This window comes from Dipteris shenzhenensis, chromosome 6, assembly GCF_047967505.1.
Source record: "Dipteris shenzhenensis isolate YYH24624 ecotype China chromosome 6, Dip_SZ_1.0, whole genome shotgun sequence".
Taxonomy (NCBI): Eukaryota; Viridiplantae; Streptophyta; class Polypodiopsida; order Gleicheniales; family Dipteridaceae; genus Dipteris; species Dipteris shenzhenensis.
This window is the reverse complement of record NC_141601.1, coordinates 10,475,682-10,496,056: the sequence shown is the minus strand read 5'-3', so window position 1 is coordinate 10,496,056 and position 20,375 is coordinate 10,475,682. Positions and strand designations below refer to the sequence as shown.

The 20,375-nt window shown below is 41.5% G+C and overlaps 1 protein-coding gene across 1 annotated transcript; it reads left to right on the top strand.

Moving 5' to 3' along the window:
• The first annotated feature begins 231 nt into the window (after positions 1–231).
• LOC147900766 (pentatricopeptide repeat-containing protein At4g39530-like) lies at positions 232–17,360 on the top strand. The gene is made up of 10 exons (XM_087375738.1): positions 232–432; positions 13,242–13,340; positions 13,439–13,491; positions 13,808–14,133; positions 14,266–15,185; positions 15,267–15,705; positions 15,817–16,004; positions 16,146–16,542; positions 16,651–16,882; positions 17,273–17,360. Exons 1-10 carry the CDS (start codon positions 232–234, stop codon positions 17,358–17,360), a joined length of 2,943 nt encoding a protein of 980 aa, XP_087231864.1.
• Positions 17,361–20,375: the final 3,015 nt, after the last annotated feature.

Genomic DNA, 20,375 nt, shown 5'->3' with positions numbered 1-20,375 from the left:
TGACGGTTTTGATGCAAACCCTTTTGTATATTTTGATTGAAAAATACAGAATATTTATTATTGATTGACATTCAATATATTAAAAAATTGAGAGAAGATGAAGTACTGGGGGCACTCTCTTCTTGGGAGAGTAGTAGCAACTTAGGTTACCCAGAAGAGGGGTTGGATAGGTGCACAGATTTGGCACCTGCAAACACTTTGGAGCATCGGATCTTAACTGTGTGGGAGGAAATGCATGACTCTACTAATGTAGCAGTTACAGAGACGGAGTTCTATGAGGTCCAGGAAAGATTGGAGGCCGAAAGGGCGCAAAAACGCCAGAGACTTGAGAATACTGTAGAGGCCTCATCATCGGCACCACCTCCAACAATTGATGAGAGCAAAAGCTCCATCGATATAACTCGGGTGGATGAACAAGATGCTGCCCACATTGTAAGTTCATGATATTTTGTCAATATGATTGAATTTATGTTCTTAGTTTGGCATTGAGAAGATTACTAATGCTATCTCAATTTTTAGGATGTCATCAAAGTTGACAAGTTTGTGACACATAAAGGGGGTCGTGGTGATAGCATCGGTGTGGATTCAGCACTAGGACACTACATGGGAATTTATGTTCTTAGTTTGGCATTGAGAAGATTACTGATGCTATCTCAATTTTTAGGATGTCATCAAAGTTGACAAGTTTGTGACACGTAAAGGGGGTCGTGGTGATAACATTGGTGTGGATTCAGCACTAGGACACTACATGGGAATGTTCGAGCACCATAGCCTAGTGTGCTTCCATACTTTGTTCTCCCCTTATGGGAAGGAAGAGATGATAAAGTGCAGGGCACTTTCAAAGCTAGTCTCCCTTGTGCCTTTACCCCCTTCTGCGCGCAAGTGTATTTTGGTGAGGTGGGACTTGGCATTATCTACTTTTGGAGAGAAACTAGCAAGCGGTTGCTGTTATGGGTGCTCCGGCAAGTGTTTATGATGTTGGGAAGCTTGTAGAATCTTTCAGTGAACCCACTGTTTTGTCAACTCAGAGGAGAGCAGCAATAGTAGCTAAAGCTAAGCAAGCAAATATTTTGTAAAAAGTGCATCTATTGGATGCAATATACAAGAAATATTGTATAGACATCAAATTTTAATATATATATCTCTTGTTTTCCAGATGGGTGGTGTTTTGCATTATAATTGAGCTTCATTTCTTGGATTTTAGTGTATCCTTAATTTAAATATACAGTTGATTTTGAAGAAAACGGCATTCCCTTATCAAAGGTTTCAAAAATTCTTCAAGTTACTAGGTGTATGAATAGACAAGATGAAGATTGCCGATGAACTCTAATCAAGATAGCAACAAAAGGCTAAATTGGATGCACAATCTCAAACCCTTCCATATTTAGATTCATCTTGGGACTAGGAATGTTTTGCATCCCAAACCTAGGAGGAAAATAGAACAATAATATGGTGGCTAATTTAGTTATGTGCATGGTTAGTTGGAAGGATTAATGTAAACTAAGAGGATATATGCTCCATGATTGAGATGGCAAGCTCATTTATGCCAATGGTTCCACATGGAGATGGCAATAATCCACATGTATACTTGGTTGGTGTTTGTGTATTATCAAATTTGGATAGAGAACAAGCATATGATTGACTCAATCCTAGCATAGGAGATTGGGTTTTGACTTTTATGGAAATTGTGGCTAAGGGGTGCTACATACAATTGAAGATGTAGGCCGTTATGGTGCTACATACAATTGAAGATGTAGGCCATTATGATGTAGGCCGTTATGGTGTAAAGTATGCTAGGAATGGCCAAAATCGCTTTAGAAGTGTGCCTTGATATTCTTAGCTATGAGCAACAATGGATTAAAATGGTTGCAATGAATTAAAATGATGTGAATAACATGACATATGAAACCATTATTCAGAGTGGGTCCCAACTTTGAATGCTAATGATCAAGATATGGGTTTATAAATTGGGACACATTTCAAGCATGAAGAAGCAAATTGATTTGGGCAAAAATTTTGCATCTTTGATGGAAGGTGGCCATGACATAGGCACTTTCTTTTTGTTTTTACATGTTAGGACCATCGATGGCACAAAGCGATGGAGGGATTTTGCAAGCCATAAGAGTTAACTTGATGAGTGGCGTCGCCCAATTGTCCGAAAAAGAAAAGGCTACCATACAAGCTGCGTGAATGCTAATGCAAGCTAGGTTAGCATCAATGGGGAGAGGAAAGGAAAGAATACAGGATCTAGGTGGAGGAAAGTGGAAAAACATGGGGGAGGAGAAGATAGAGAGAAGCCCCAGAGATCTGAGCTCACATGACAAGGAGGTATAGGCATTACATGCTTGTGAGAGATGTAAGGTGGCCGGTGTCCTTGCGCGATAGGTAATGGAATCCAGGCTTCACTTTTACATCTGATTTCCTCATGAGTGCCACAACTAGGATATGTACTCTTAAGGGTATAATTGAGTGAGTGATCCAAAAGAAATGTGAGGTCCTTTGTTCAACATAGGGTCCTTGTAAGCATGAAATGTATTAATTTCGAAGTAATAATTATCTTACCATAGTCCCTTTAGTGGACCTTGTGGTAAAATGACCCCAAGGATGAAAATGGCGTCTTAATTATCATCCTTAACAAATGAAGTCAACACCTAGGGGAGGGTGCTAACATCCGTTATTATCTAATTCCCCCTACTGTATTTCTTGTGTGTGTGTGTGTAAGTGATGGGGGATGCATCCGCCAGTAAAAAAAGAACAAAAAATAGCCCCTCAGAGGCCCAGGTGTGCGCAGGCGCAACTTTGGGCCAGACGGGGACCCCGTCTGGCACCTAGGGCCTCTCAGGGGCTATTTTTTGTTTTTTGTTTTACTGGAGGATGCATCCCAAAATTTCCCAAACTCTTGGAGTTATGCTATTCGTTCCTCATGTCAAAGAAAGTGGTCGTACACAATGGAAATTGTTGTGACCAACTCTTTTGGACTAAGTCATGCATTGATCACAACATTGTTCTTACTTCAAATGTACTCAATAATGTTGCCATATTACTAGAATGACTGGTTCTAGCACATCTGTTATTCTAGCCATTGGGTGATAAGTAGCCGAGTGAGTGACTGGTGTGCTCTATGTTGACGTTAAAAAAATGTTTTCATGTCTTTAATACATGGACTATGTTAGAACTTTGCTCTTTAGACCAAATCTTCAACACACGTATCTCCAAGAGACTCGTACCCATTGTTCTAGCACCTCCATGGACAAATAGCCCATGAGCAGCTACATTAATAGCAACATCAATTGGACGTAGCCCGAGATGTAGGAGAAGAGCCACAAAAGAGTTGCAACAATAGACAATATGATGTTGTCGCCCTGCCATCACAAACCTCCAGAAGCCCAAGGTTTCCTAACCTTAGGCCACGTGGAAATGCCACATGGTAGATAGGGATGGTCATTTGAACTGTGGTTAGCTTCTACCTTATCAGTGGTCAGTAAAGTGCCACATGGCAGCATGCCTATCATGACACATGTCACATAGTGACATCTCAGCACCCTTGCTAAGCACTGTTTTGAATGGTGCACATGAATGCTCTCTACCACATCATCATGCCCACTCTCTCTTCATAAAAACCTCGACAAGCCATAACTTGCAACTTAGAAGGAATTCACATATGCTTCAAAAAGGAAAAATAACCCGTTTTTTGAACTCTATGTGCCTGTCAAGTCAGTTTTATTGTATGTAGATAGACACTCCTAGATTTGAAAGTCTTTTCAATTGGTAAGAACTTAAACTGTGGTTAGCTTCCATCTTATCGGTGGTTAGTAAATTGCCACATGGTACACATGCCTATCATGACATATGTCACATAGTGACATCTCAGCACCCTTGCTAAGCATTGTTTTGAATGCTGCACATGAATGCCCTCTACCACATCATCATGCCCACTCTCTCTTCATAAAAACTTTGACAAGCCATAACTTGCAACTTAGAAGGAATTCGTATACGCTTCAAAAAGGAAAAATAACCAGTTTTTTGAACTCTACATGGTTGTCAAGTCAAGTTGTTGTATGTGGTTAGACACTACTAGATTTGAAAGTCTTTTCAATTGGTAAGAACTTTTGCAATGGCGTTGCGCACCCCAACCGTTGAAAAACTCACTGGAGAAGGGTTCCACACCTGGTCAACACAAATGAAGTATTTATTGATGCACCACAAGCTTTGGAATAGTGTAAAAGAAGACATACCCACTGCACAAAATGAAGCATGGAAATAAAAACATGAAGCAGTACTATCACTCATTGGATTGCACTTGGGTCCAAACATAATTCATCATATAGACTCTAAGGAGCATGCCAAAGATGCATGTGATGAGTTGAACACAGTGTTTGGTGCAAAAGCAAAGAACCAAGAAATTCATCTTAAGATTAAATTCTATGGTTTGCACAGCTTCCATAAATCTATGGCACAATTTGTCAACAAGATCAAAAGCATTGTGACCCAATGAGAAGGCATACATGCAAACATAGGAGAATGGGATGCACTTGCAATCCTTCTTAAAAGCATGCCTGAAGAGTACAACGCATTGACAACCACCTTGAAGAATCTTCCAGATCCAAAGTTTGAGGAATGTGTATCATCTCTTCTTGAGAATGAAAGACAGGTAAAGGCATCCACATCAACATCTACATCTACACACAGCAGCAATCATGAAGAACAAGCATTGTTCAGCAAGGCATCAACAAAGTGTTACCATTGCGGAAGGATGGATCACTATCAAAGTGATTGCAGATTGAAGAAAAAAGTGTTACCATTGCGGAAGGATGGGTCACTATCAAAGTGTTACCATTGAGGAAGGATGGGTCACTATCAAAGTGATTGTAGATTGAAGAAAAAAGTGTTACCATTGCGGAAGGATGGGTCACTATAAAAGTGATTGTAGATTGAAGAATAAAACCAAAGTGTCACCATTGCAAGAAGCTGGGACACAAAGAAGAATATTGTAGATTGAAGAACTAGCAGGTCAACTACATGGAGTCGTCATCAAGCAATGAGCAAAATGGCGACAATAACAAAATGAACTAAAATGCAAACCTTGCCACCTTTAGCCTATATTCTTGTAATCAAACCTGACCATTTGCAAGTAGCCATACAAACACTTAGGGGAGGTATTGACATGTAAAAACCACACTTGACCACTTAAGTAGCAAGGTATGCACTAAGGGGAGGTGATGGATTTGTAACTTGCATCTAACCACCTTGCAGTAGCCAATGGATCATGGCACCAAGGGGAGGTGTTGAGATATGGTGTCATGAACACATAAATTATAGGCTAAGGTAAGGTGTAGAAAGAATTAAAGTAGCCACCCAAGGATATGGACTACATGATTTGAAGATGTCGAGCAAGGACTACCAAAGGATCCCACATGGTTTGACTATTCTAAAGGCTCTCTCTGTATTAGAAACCTATCTTTGTATTGTTCATATACACATTGCAATAGATTGAGTTTTTCCTACCTTATGTCTCTCTCATGGTGTTTCGATCCTCCTTGATCCCTCACTTTTACACAACAGCATATAAAGTCTTTGATATTTCAATGATTTGAGAATAATATTTCATAGTTGGAGACATATTTGAGATTCTTTCATGTTGTAGTGAACTTGAAGCAAAAAAAAAAAAAAAAAAGGAATTCAAAAAGTCAAGTAACTTATTCTTACCAAATGAAGGTCACCAAAGTTAATGACAATGATGGATTGGCAATACATCATCATCATTAGATAAAATGGTGCATGCAACTTCTTATAAAAGTTAGAAACATGTGATCTATAATAAATAATATATTAAGCATATTAAAGTGCTAAGGGACAATATGGAGAGGTAGTAGGTGATTTTATCTTTGATAGGATTTTTACATGGTTGGTGTTCCAATGGAAGTAATCTTTGGCTATGGTTCACATTACTAATTAATAATGTTCATGACTTGTTGATGAGTGCATGTGGATTAAGCATTACATGTTACCAAACTACAAAAGAGTGCATTGAGAGAGAAATGGGATCTTTTTCAAGTCCATAGAGAATCATATTATAAAACATCAAAGTGACTAGGACCCAAAGCAATCTTGTGATACAGCCTCACATACCATAAGGCACTCTCCATTCAAACTAGTCTATGGCACATGAGGCAATCCCTACCTAATTAGATTGAAATATTGCCATTGCAAATTGCATATTAGAGAACCAATTAATAGAGGATGAGAGGGCATATGCATGCTTATATGATTAGGAAAGCTTGCTATAGCAAGGCAACTTGGCATGTAGAATCCAAGAAACAATGTCAAAACTCTATGGTTGGGAGAGGCGTTTTAAGGAAGTAGGCAACTCAGCCTACTTCATGCAATCACAACCCATAGATACCAACCATGATCCAAGTGAGAGCAACAATACGCCCATCACTTTGGATTGGGTCGGACCATTGCCCTATTTTTAGTAAAAAATTCAAGTGTATTTTTATAGAATAGACTAGTAGAGGTTAATCATTTACTAGCTAGCATTGGATCATCTTGAGTTTTATGTTGGTGCTTGGAAGATCCTCGTTCTGGAATGTTGTGATGATTTTTTTACACTTTTTCTAGTTGAAGCCATTGCTCTCAAAGTTTTAAAGAGCTTTTTAAACTATAGAAAAGCATTGAAATTGTCTTTGTCTGTCTATAAAATAGGCATAATCTAGGATATTATAACCTTCTCCATAAAGGATCTAGGTCTATGATTATTGACCCTAATATATTGGCAAACCTTGTAGTTCAAATGCTCTCACTTGTCAAACTTATTGTGTCCGTCATGCCATTCTCTCCCTGGGTCATAGTGATAGTCATATTTAAGAAAGTTTAATTTTGTCCCAAACATCTCCCTGTTCCTATTACTCAAAGTCAAATAGTGGTATATTTAATTTTTAAAAATTAGAAGGTGTCAATCCAAAAGGGGTCAATCTCATTGTATTCAACCAAAGATCATAGGAATTTCCTTGTAAAAATTACATTTATATCCATGTATTTGAATACGTGTTTAAAGCTAGCCAATCAAGTCCATTATTTCAAGGTCCCAAAGCCTCATAATGGAACAAAAAAAGATATAAAGTATACCAAAAGGGTGCGCAAGCAAATCCTATAGGCATACTAGAGATTTGTTTAACTATGTGTCTTCTCAACTTGTTAGTAGCCAATTGTTAAAGCACATTAACTCCTATTTTAATAAAAAGTTGAGTATACTACTCTATTAATCTACCAACCTTGCTCTCCCTCCAAGCCTTAGTCAGTCATGAACTCTTTTTCTTAGTTTTAAAGGCTAGAGACCATACTTCTTCTAAGACTTTAATTAATCCCCATTTTCCTTGAACAAGGATATTCTCATAGAATTTTCCAATGTTTATAGTAAAAACATTATGGACTTTTCTAAGAAGTTTAAATTTAGCTTCAAAAATAGAATTAATGATTTTCCCACATTTTTTATAAGCTTGTCCTAAAGTAGGTGCTACACAAGTTGTCAATGCTATGGTTAGTAGAGCTACTAACTTTGGAAAATATATAAGCATGGGCATTAGTAATTGAATGGAATGAATTTTTATGGGCTTTGTAAGTTCCCATCAAATAAGGAAGTGAGTAGTTCTTAGGTAGAAAAGTTTTGGACACCAACTTTGGAGTTGTTACGCAATAAACAATGGGAAATGTAGAATCTGTCAAGGCGAGCTTCTCGTCTATACTCTCCAATGTGTCTGTTAGTCCAAGTGAACTCAACTACAGAGTCAGGATTGAAAGGCATCCTGAAGGTCCTTGCATTCAATGCCCCTTGGCAAAGGGAGGCAGTTGATAGAGCAAACAAGAACAAGCGAGCAAGCCTAAAAAAGCGAGCGACAATTTGTTGAAGCGATAGGAAAATCAAGCAAGAAAAGAAAGAATCGAAGAAATAATTTCTTGAAGAAGAAAGTCTTCAAAAGGGGGGTTATGTGTCAAATTTTTTGAAATTGAGTAGTCCAAAGTTAAGGACTATTTTAACTTGACTCCATTTGGGTTTAGCAAATTAACCTGGGTCATCACTCATAAACATGTAACACAGTTGCTAAAAAAGAAAGTGTCTTCTTGCTCTCTATCATGGGAGACCTTGCTTTAAATTTGGTGCAACAAATTGGCCAAATTTTCATATTCTAATGCACACAATTTTTTTAGATGGTCCAAAAAGGCATGATATTCATCTAAATCATGCCTTGTTATTTGATTTGATATGTAACATTATGCCATTTGAATTTGTGGTCAATTTGTTGCATTAGTTGGATTAGTGGGATGTAAGAGTCATTGGGGAGGGATGTTTTTGCAGTAGCAACGAAACATGGGTTTTGTTTTAAGAGTGAACAGGGTTAAAAATGCTACGCATTTCCATATGCATGTAATCTAGACTAATCCATTCAAGGAGTTAAAATAGTCACATAACATGCATAGATTAGGCTCGCTCGCTTTTTGTTGCTTGCTTTTTGGTAATACTCTAGCAAAGTGCCCTTGTCCCTCCATCTATCTCTTCTAAATAAACCATATTGAAGTCCCCCCATCAAAAAGGCATTTCCAGCTAGTCCCTCCATTGACTGCCAAGTGATTACACGATCCTGAGAGCTAGTGGAAGCATAAATTGAGATCACCTAGAACAGCAAACCATTCCAAAATCATCTGTGGCATAGATAAGCAACAACATTCTTGATAATTTGTTCAGAGTGTGATAGAATACCAATGGTTGTACCTCCCTTCCCAGTCTCATGCTCAGTAAAAAACCATTTTCTTCTCTTGTCTATAGACTTTAACCTAAACACAAGGTCACTATTGGTACATTTAACTTCTTGTAGTGCCAAAAAGGTGGGAGAAAGGAATTGTTCTTTCAACCACCTAGAGATAACACCCCCTCTAGTGGGGTCTGTTAATCCACACACATTTAGTGTGAGGAAAGACATGGGTTTACTTACCGTGTTTCTTTTGCCGCTTCTTAGTCCTGGGGTTGGGGCTCTTGGGCAATATAGTAGGGTCCTTATCATGTGATAGTCTTCTTTTAGAGTGGAGCTGAGCCACTCCTTTCCTTTAACCACAATATCTTTCTGGGCACTAGGGTGGGGAGAGCTCAGAAGCTCCTCTTCTGAGTCTGCCTCCTTAGACAACATATTGTCACTTTTTAGGATCTCATCCTTGAAGTCCTTGGACCAGCCCTCATCCATTGTGCCCTTGGGTTTTTCAATAACCATATCCTCTAATGGAGAGACTTCTAGAGCTTTAAGAGGGTTGTTAACAGGAACAGTAGGAACATTCTTGTCAATAAGGATGCTCTTACTAGCAGGAGCTTCAACTTTGGTGTCCTCTCCAGATAAATTGTTCTAAGAAGAACCAGATGGATCTTGAGCAGGCAGGGGGAGGGTGGTGCTCTTTGGTACCCACTTCTCTCTGGTAGTAGACACTGGTAGGTTGGCAGAGGTTTTAGGCTTGGATTTCTTGAGGGTGCATCTTTTGACTATATGGCTCAACAAGCCACTCAGAAAGCATGAATTCCGAAGATTCTTGTAGATAAGGGGTTTCTCCCTTACAACATCCCCTCTCCTATTGAGAAGTAATGACGTCGGGTCAACAAGGTCAAGTTGCACACAGACCTGAGGGTTACCCCTCAGGTTAATAAACAGCTCTCTTTCAACACTTAGAGCTTTTGGTGGGACGAGGCATGTCGAGGTTAAAAAAGGGAGACCACCTCTCTAAATAGAGAGGTTGGTTTATCATGGTCCAAAGACCATGTTGGAGGACCTTGGAGGTGGGTATCAAAGAGAAAGATGAAGTACCCTCTACGCAGGAATGTTGATAATACCAATCCCCTTCTTCACCCAACTACTACGAAACCATCTCTCTAAGTATGATACTAGTGGGCATGGGCCATGCAGGAACCCAACAAGACCATGATTGAACAGGAAATCCATAGCATCCTCAAGATCTTCTTCGTCAATGACTGCTAAAATAGTCTTACCTATTTGATTAATTTTCTCCGCTCCTGAAGTTGTGTTGCTCGGTGCATGAGTCTCTTGTGCATTCTCAGGTGCATTCTGTCCTTTGTTGGAGTCGTGGGAGCTTGTTGGTTGGTCGTCGGTCATGCCATTCAGCGCGTCATCCTTTTTTTTTTACTCTTCAGGGCCAGCATGTGTATCCTCGCGCTAGAACTCGGATCTCTCTTCCGATATCTTCTCCTGTCCGACAGTTGCCAAAAGAGAGCGCCTTCAAGGAATGCAAAAAAAATCCTCTTTGTCTGTTGTAGTGCCCCCATGTAATAGGCACGAGGTTGAACGCCTTGGCTTCTCTGGCTTTCTAGAAGTGTTCTAGTGAGTTCACTATGACGACCGCCTCTCATTGTACTTCTACTTGTAGTGCTTCAGCCTCTACCCATGACGAGGGGCCTACCAAGGCTTGTGTTGCCACGTCCACTGGTTCCTCTTTCACTTTTATCTTGGGAACCAACAAGGTATCAAGGGAGGGGGGCTCCATGAGTGTCACTTTCTTCTGGGAGGGGAGACAAAGGCTATTGCAGCCTAGAGCATTGGTCAAGAGGTGAAAATTCAGAGAAGTTAAAAAAGTCGATATTTGCTCGTTCACAACTGGAAGGGATGTAGGGAAGACAAAAGCCATCAGTCTGAGGAGTGGTAGTCACATCATATGCAGGATTCACATGCATAAGATCTGGGAGGGCGAGTTGGAGAGGACGAGTTGTCCCATCAAAGTCGACCCTTGTTACTCCTTGTTCATTTCTGAAAGCACAACACCAAGAACTAAGGAAAAGACACCCAAAATGAGGGAGAGCAACAGCAATGAGCCAAAGACCGGACGAAAGAGCAGACAAGGGGAAAAAGACAATGAGCTAGTCTAGGGTGCTCCAGGCGTTGCCCTTCATTGCAGTTCACAAATGCCGAGTCCATGCAAAAAAACTAGACCTAGAATAACAATAGTAGTCATGGTGATGGGCATTTCTGTGGTGGAGGTGACGGGCTGTGATGGCGGCAGTATTGCCAAGTGCCTATCTAGTGCCTATCTAGTGACTGACATATCACCCTCTTCTACCTTGATGGAGGTCTGGGGGTCCCCAGACCATCCTTATGAAGACGGCTATGAGGAGGGCCCCATTCAATGCCACCCCCATGTTGAAAGCTGGTGTAGGGGGGTATGGGGGCAACCTCTTACTCTTCATCATTTGGCCCATTGATCTAAGGTGGCTGAGGTTTTCTTACATGGAAATCCCAGTCAAAAGTAGACTTCCAAAGTATATAGGTTCATGTAAGTGTCACTTTAACTAAGAATATTGTTAGCGACGTGGTGCTTGCTTCAATTATCCCATTGGAATGGGATAGAGATCAAACTCATACTATGTCACAGATCGTGCACTACCACACTTAGGAGTCAGCTCTCTATCATGGTTGAATGGCTTTGCCAAATTCGCTGGGACTCTCGCCTGTTCGATCTGTACTATTTGATCAAGCATCCAAGACGATTGAACAATGCGGATGTGTCACAAACAGTGCCAATTGCTCATGACATCATACTAAAACACTCTCCTAAGCACTGACGTGTTGAAAACTTTCAAAATGGCCCATCAGATCACTATCTTAAATGGAGACATGTCCTCGTCCCATCAACTTTGACGGACCGCATGGCCATGAGTCGGCCTTTACCTCCTGTAAAAGTGACTTGCAGCTTGGCCGCTCGCCACTTTCAAGGAAGGCCTCTACCTGCTCCTCCATTCCTCTAGCAAATCTATCAAGGTCGCGAGTTAGTGGAGATTAGATCTCTACCCTTCAGTGCCACCTTGGGGAAAGCCCACCAAAAGTGGACTTAAAAGAGTAGTTGGTCTGTATGGAAAGGCCCTTCGGTGGATGCTTGCTCATCAAGAAAGACAAAAAGAATAAGGATCAAATTTCTGATCCCGTCCTCCTAAAACCCAGAAGATCGGCCTCCCCCGCACAAAATCCACGTGGTGGTGCGCGGCGACGGCCGAGAATGGCCAAGTGCCGACCAGCAGTCGGATTTTGGCATGCGGTCTACCAGCAGGTCGCCAGAATGAAGTTTGAGAAGGATGAGAGCACATAGACTGTACAGAAAACTTTCTCAGGCTGCTAAAGAGGGAAACCACACAGGGTTCAGAAGAATAGCACGTCCTACTCTGAGCTTGGATTGGTATATGTCACACAACTACGATCGCCCAATGAGCTACTGCTACTTCCTGTGTTTTCAAGACTTGGTGGGGATGCAAACTGTAGAATGCCCACCAGCTAGCCCGAATTGTAGGGCTAAGATGTAACTTCTGATGCAGGCCAATGCTTGCGCATCCCCATCCTCCTCGGGATCATGCTGGCATTCCTCCTCATTATGTCTCTCTTGTTGGATCTTGGCTGTGCACAGTTTTCCGCTTTTTCAACAGCACAATCCTCTGCTTTCCTCAAACATGCCTCGGAATCCTGTATCCACAGCTCAAAGATTCTTTTCCCCCTGCTTGCATGGTGTTGGAATATAGAGTGGACGGCAAGACAAAGCTCCCTCTGTTTTGCCCAAGGATGGAGAAAGGATGCAGCCTTGATACTTTGACTTGCAATACGAAACTCTGGAATTCTAAAGAAATGACTGTTACCAACTCTTAGTACAGAAACGGGATCTTGACAAGAGAGAGTTACCTGTACCAAGGAAGGATCGATAACTTCTATATTCTTTTTTTAATGGATTCAGCTCGGTCAAGGGCTTAACTCTTGTAATAGGTGATTCGTACTCTAATATGTGTTCAGTTAAATGGTTAGATATGTCCATATTAGTTTATTTTTCCTTAATGGTCCACATGTGCCACCTTTTTGGGGCTCATTTATAATTGTTCTATTCCTGTCGATCCTTCTTTATGGGTGGAAACTTCACCTTAGCACAGGCAATTGTGGTTTGCCGTTCCAACTTTCCTTGATTTTCAGCTTTTTCCTTAGATGTACGTATCCACCGATCTCAATTGTAACACGTGGGTCCATGTGAGCTCAGAGTGCTGGCTTGACTCTAGGCTGCCTGTATAAAATCTTTTACTACAAAACCTGTCTATACCCAATCACAACATCCATGCACTTAATGGTTACAAGGAAACAAAAACATGGGGCAGCTTTCACGGGCGTTCACATTCTTTTGTTGCTATTACTTGCAAAAGATGGGAAACTCTGCATGTGCAGCAATTACAGATTAAGAGAACCTTGGCAAAATTATGGGCAGCGGTGATGAAGGATTCTTCAGCTGGCTATACACATTCACTCTTAGGTAGTGCACGACAGGTCTGATAAAATTTGTCTCTTTCTCTACCAAATACAAAATTCTAGTCACAACAAAATTTTAGTCTCAAACTACCTACATTTCTGTGGCTTCCATTTAGGGGACAATCAAAAGTGCGAAGGAAGAAGCACTCAATCGGCAAGTCTGTTTAAGGTTTAACAGGGAAACCCAAGTTCTCCAGATAACAAGAATAAAATTGCCAAGGAGTTTCTCTGGATAGTCAGTTGGTACAGCTGGGTTAGAGATATCTACAGAAAGGACTCTGAAAACAAGGGAATCTGTAGGGCCAAGTCAAACTTTGATTTAGTGGAGGAAGCTAGTAGAGTGTACAATAAATGCATCTAAAGCACAAGTCATGCAGGAAGACTGTTTGTGGAGATGCTGAGCTTAGAGAGGCCCTCACTTCTTTGGAACAGATTCTCCATCTGCCTCCGGTTGAGAACTTTATATGCATCTTTTCTAAGTGCAGAAAGAACAAAAACCTAGCTTATGCCAGGCGCTTGCATGCCTACATTTGTAAAAGTGGGCTGGAAGCTCATGGATCTTTTGGGAATTACCTTGTCCCAATGCTGGTGGAATGTGGAAGTATGTGTGGTGCTCAGCAGGTTTTTAACAAGTTGGTTGAACAGAATGTGTATTCTTGGACTTCTCTCATCCTGGGCTATATTGAACGAGCGGATTTGCACCACGCCTTCAACCTATATGAAAAAATGCAAGAGGATTCTGTACATCCTGACAACTACACATTTGTGGCCCTTCTGAAGGCTTGTGCTAGGGTGAAAGATGCAGAAAGAGGTCACAAAATACACACTGAAATTGCCAGACAGAAATCTGAAAAAGATACTTTTGTGGGCAGCACCTTGGTTGACATGTATGCCAAATGTGGCTTGCTTGGAAAAGCACGGGAAGTGTTTGACAAGCTTCCAGTTCGAGATGTAGTCTCCTGGAACATACTAGTCGGAGGGTATGCTGCTCATGGTCTTGGCAAGGAAGCACTGAACTGTTTCAAACGGATGCAAGTAGAGGGCATATCTCCGACTGCTGTCACATACGTTTGCACCTTGAAAGCTTGTGGTAGCATCCAATCCATAGAAAAAGGCCAAGAAATACACCTTGAGATTGCCAGACAGAAATTGGAAAGAGATCCTTTTGTTGGTAGCACCTTGGTTGGTATGTATGCCAAATTGGGATTTCTCACAAAAGCAAGGGATGTATTTGACAAGATGGGTGCTCACGATGTAGTCTCATGGACTGCACTAATTGGAGGATATGTTGAAAATGGGCTTTGTGAGGAAGCACTGAACTGTTTTGAACAGATGCAATTGCAGGGCGTCCCTCCGAATGCAGTAACCTTTGTTTGCAGCTTGAAGGCTTGTGGCAGTATCAGAGCCATAGACAAGAGCCAAGACCTACACGCTGAGATTGCCAGACAGGAATTGGAAAGAGATCCATTTGTTGCTAGCACCTTGGTTGACATGTATGCCAAATGTGGCTCACATGAAAAAGCACAGGAGGTGTTTGACAAACTGCCAGTTCAAGATGTAATTTCATGGACTGCTCTAATTACAGGATATACTGAAAGCGGGCTTGGTGAGGGAGCACTGAACTGTCTCAAACAGATGCAACTGGAGGGTGTATCAACCGATGCTGTCTCGTTTGTTTGCAGCTTGAAAGCTTGTGGCAGTTTAGCAGTTGCAGACAAGGGCCAAGAAATACATGCTGAGATTGCCAGACAAGAATTGGAAACAGATCCTTTTATTGGCAGCACATTGGTGGACATGTATGCCAAGTGTGGTTCTCTTGTAAAAGCACGGGAAGTGTTTGACAAGCTACCAATTCGAGGTCTAGTGTCTTGGAACATACTAATTGCAGGATATGCTGAACACGGGCTTGGTGAGGAAGCGCTAAGTTGTTTCGAAGACATGCAGTTGGAGAGTGTATCTCCGGATGCTGTCACGTTTGTCAGCGGCTTGAAAGCTTGTGGAAGCATAAGAGCCTTAGTAAAGGGCTGTGAAATACACGCCAAGATTGCCAAACAGGAATTGGAAGGAGATCCTTGTGTTTGCAATACATTGGTGGGTATGTACGCAAAATGTGGCGCTTTTGCAAAAGCATGGGAAGTGTTTAACAAGCTGCCTGTTCGAGATGTGATCACATGGTCTGCACTAATGGCAGGATATGCTGAACACGGCCTTGGTCAGGAAGCACTGAACTGTTTTGAACTCATGCAATTGGAGAATGTCTCTCCAAATGCTGCCATTTTTGTTTGCATCTTGAAATCTTGTGGCCTCACAGGAGCCATAGATGGGGGCCAAGAATTACACACCGAGATTGCTAGACAGGAATGGGAAAGAGACCCTACCGTTGGCAATGCTTTGGTCGACATGTATGCTAGATGTGGCTTGCTTGCAAAAGCAAGGGAAGTGTTTGACAAGCTGCCATTTCGAGATATAGTATTGTGGAACACATTGATTGCAGGATATGCTGAATATGGTCTTGCAGAGGAAGCACTCAATTGTCTTGAACAGATGCAACTTGAGGGAATCTTTCCGAATGATTTTACGTTTGTATGTAACTTGAAAGCTTGTGGCAACATAGGATCCATATACAAGGGCCGAGAAATACATGCTGAGATTGCCAGACGGAAATTGGAAATGGATCCTTTTGTTGGCAGCACCTTGGTTGATATGTATGCCAAATGTGGTTCTCTTGTAAAAGCACGGGAAGCATTTGACAAGCTGCTAGTTCGAGATGCGGTCTCATGGACTGCACTAATTTCAGGTTATGCTGAACATGGGCTTGGTGAGGAAGCACTGAACACCTTTGAGCAGATGCAAATGGAGGGTGTCTCTGCAGATGCTGTTACATTTGTTTGCGGCTTGAAAGCTTGTGCCAGCATAGGCATCATAGACATGGCCCGAGAGATCCATGCTGAGATTGCCAGACAGGAATTTGAAACTGATCCTTTTGTTGGAAGCACCTTGATTGGCATGTATGCTAAATATGGCTGGCTTGCAAAAGCGCGGGAAGTGTTTGAGAAGTTTCCAGTTCGAGATGTAGTCTTGTGGAATACATTAATTACAGGATATGCCCAGCTTGGAGAGAGTCAAAAAGTTTTTCATATGCTTGAAAGAATGAGAGGAGAAAGCATAAAGCCAAATGGGGTCACATTGCTCAGCGTTCTTACTGTATGCAGTCATGCAGGTCTAGTGGATAAGGGCCAGAAGTACTTTGAGGCCATGGTCAAAGCCTACTCCATCACTCCAACTATTGAGCACAATACTTGCATGATAGATCTTCTTGGCCGTGCAGGCCGATTAGCTGATGCAGTAGCGATGGTGGAGGAGATGCCTTTCCAACCTAATCTTGTGGTGTGGCTTACTTTGTTGGCTGCTTGTCGGAAGTGGGGTCATGTGAATCTTGGAAGATGGGCCTTTGAACAAGCAGTGCGATTGGATGAGAATGATACCGCATCTTTTGTATTGATGTCTAACATCTATGCCAATGCTTATCTGCAGGAGGGTGAGATTGAGGTCGAGGCAATGTGAGTGAAAGAACAAGAATGGAAAATGACAGGAGAGACACGGGCCAAGGTTGGTGGAATTGTGCATACAGTTGTGGTGGGGGGATACACGACATTCACAAAGCAAGGATATGAATCTAGAAGATATTTCTTCAAAATGGGGGAAGGGTATGCCTTTTTTATGACTGTCATGTGGCCAATCGCATGAACAATAGTGCACCAAACTAGCAAAGGGCACTTGTGCTACGTGATGCTAGTCCATCTACAGTAGCCACCATTCTGGCTGGCTTTGGATGTGAATTACGCATAATGTATGTGGCATTCTTGCTCATGTTCTACTCCTTTTTGCTGTTAAACCTTCCCTTCAATTTGGGATTGGGATCATCAACCTGAAGCTTCTGGTTTTTCCAGGGTAGATGTGAACAATCCATTGGGATACAATGCTGTTGTAGGACTTGTCCATGTTCATCAGGTGCTTCTGCGTGGAGGCCTCGTGTAATGGCATTAGTAGGTGTTATATCCATGTTGCTTAGTCTTCTACAGCCAAGTGATACAGACATGATTTAATTTTTGTGGATCCTCTAGACATGGATGGCCTAGCAGGCCATCCAACTGAGCGGGTGGATGGGGAGGCGCAGGGGGGGGGGCGGGGCAGGGGCGGGGCAGTGGTTCTACAGCCAAGTGACACAGGCATGTCAATGGATAATCCTCCTTTCCCTAGGCCAGGGGGACTATGGGATGGATGGTATTTTGACACACGGTCTTGAGCCTCCTAATACATATTATGGTCGACAAAGACTATGGGATGATGCATGCTATTTTGACACATGTCGTAAGCCTTAGTAGTGTTAAATGAGGTTAGATGGGTATTAGGTGGCCTTTTATTATCTTAGGATTTAAGGGTTAATGTTGGGGGTTTAAGATTTAGGTGGGCCTCTATTAAATGTATAGCAAGGTCCCCTCCCCAAATGTATGACACCCTAACTTTGGGACCCTCCCCCCTTACATTTATTGCCTTGTCATTTATTGATTATCTAAAATGTACTCCCATATGCATTCACCTTCACTTCACCCCTCTCATCTTCCCTTTTTACAAATTATTGGAGGATTTGATTTTATTTAGTCTAGCAAAACCACATTTCCTCTTTACATGATGGCAACTCTATGTGATCACATCATGACACCCACCTAAGAACTCTTGCCCTTAATAAAGACTTCATGTAATTTGGATAAGAGATATTGTGCTGGGGTTATAGCAAGAACCACACATTGGAGGTAGAGGGAAGTCATAAAAATACTCTCAAAAATTGGTATCACAAGATGAATGTGGTGGATATGAAAGATTCAACAATTGAGTAACAAATTACTATCATAAATTATGCTATCTATACAAGGCGGCCATAGCTTAAAAGTGAACATGAGTATTACAATTGTACATATAAGATTTAATTATTTCTTTAATGATTTATGTCCACTTTTTGCACTCATATTCATGATGGAGGTGGATCATATTGATTTTATGATATTTATATCCATCCATCTAAAACTTAGTCTTGCAAGCATAATAGGAAAGTAATTCCCAAGGTGCTACAACAAACCACGTAACCTATGTGAGCAAGCACATATTTAAAGTACACTTATTTTTTTTAAAAATCATTTTTTTGTATAATTGTTTTCCCCTTTTTTGTACATATACATGCTACAATTTTGACTATAAAAGTCCCCTCTTCACATGCACATCCATAATTATATTATAGAAATATTTAAAAACCCCTCATGTCCATAAATGGCTGGCTTGGAGGACAAGTAAATATGTAAGGTTAGATATATTCTTATGAAAGAAGATTTCATGCATGCTAGACCAGATGAGATGTGCATGAAGATTGAGCGTAAGCAGGGTGGGTTAAGAGTTCAATTCCGCATGCAGAAGGAACCCCAACAGGGTGGGTTTAGAGTTCAATTATGAGTGTGTTCGGGGATGGGGAGTTCTTTTTGCATCCACGTGAAAGATAGACCTCCGCACTATTATGCCACTAGGGCAAGAAGATTGCAAGGATAAAGAGGTCCAAAGAAGCGCTTGAGAGTGCTAAGGGACGCAGAGAGGAGGGAAAGGGATAAAAGGGGATTTAAAGGTTACATAATCATAACTCTATTATTTTTGCTAAAGCCCACCATGCAGAGAAGTCATCATGTCAAGGGAGTAATACAAGCAATCAAGTGTAGAGGTACTCCGCAAGCTCTTTCATCGTGCTTGAGTGAAGATCGCCGACAAAGCACATCATTAATATGATCATTGTTTTGAGACGATCCCTAATTACCTTGTGACAATCCTATCCAAATATGATGAACGACTGACACTACTGCATCGGCCCATGGGACATAGTGGGTCCTCCTATTTAATGGCCCATGTAGGCTAACTAACCTATGTTTGTCCATGGGTTAATTTATTTATGCATAGGTTAATCTTTTAAGCCTATGTCTAAGAGGGGTGCACAATTCAATGAGGGCTCTTACCCAAAGGTTCAATAAAAGATTCGAACCCATGTGAGCTCTACCACTAAGCTATAGAGTAGCATAACATCTCTAATGATAACCATAATATTATAAATAGTCCCTCCTCCCCCTCCCCCTTTTGCAAGTCCCTTCCTCTTTAAAGCCCCCTTCATAATAAGTGGTCCCTCCTCCCTCCCCAATCTCACTCTTTAATGCCCTGTACACCCCATTATTCTTTAATTGAAACTCCTCCTCTCCCCCTTGTATCCCTTAATGTAATCATGGCCTCATCCCTCTTCTTTTCTTCACAACTAATTAATAGGAACGTCCATTTTTTCAGAGTCCAATTACTCGCAACAATTGATGCAATCAAGCTGTAATGGGCATGTTTCCTTCCAAAGTGCTGGAGAGTCCTGATATATCAATGATCTTGCTCATGTCTATTCCCAAATATGCCATAAAACCGTAGCTCTATTAGCTGACAAACACCATAGGAGACGCCATTAAGGTTGCCTTGTCACTAGGATAGCCAGCCTCCAGGGGGGTCTAATGAAAACCTAAACAGTTTCTAGGCTACTTGACAATTCTCCTCCACACATTCCGGCTCACGATGCAATCCCATAGGATGTGATAATGCATTTCAAAGGTGCATCTACATAGCAGGTGATATCTTAGGGAGCCACGGGGAGAGTCTAGCCCTCATAGGTAACAAGGTCCTAGGTGAGGGTGACATGGCACATACTAGACAAATCTAAGGTCTAGGACCTAGGTGCACCTAAATGTAGAAAATGCCAAGAATGTTTATCCCAAGAGAGGCGTAAAAGGATGCATGTTAGGGGCTTCCAGATTATGCATGTAGCATCCAGATTCTCGAAAAGCTTGCAGGTGCGAATTTGTGTGTGATCATATCAACTGGAACAAGCCCGTGATTTGAAAGAAAACTTGATGAATGATATGTCTATCATTCATCAAGCCTAAGGCCCCAAATTCAAGAAGCGACGATGTCCCTTCATGTCCGTGT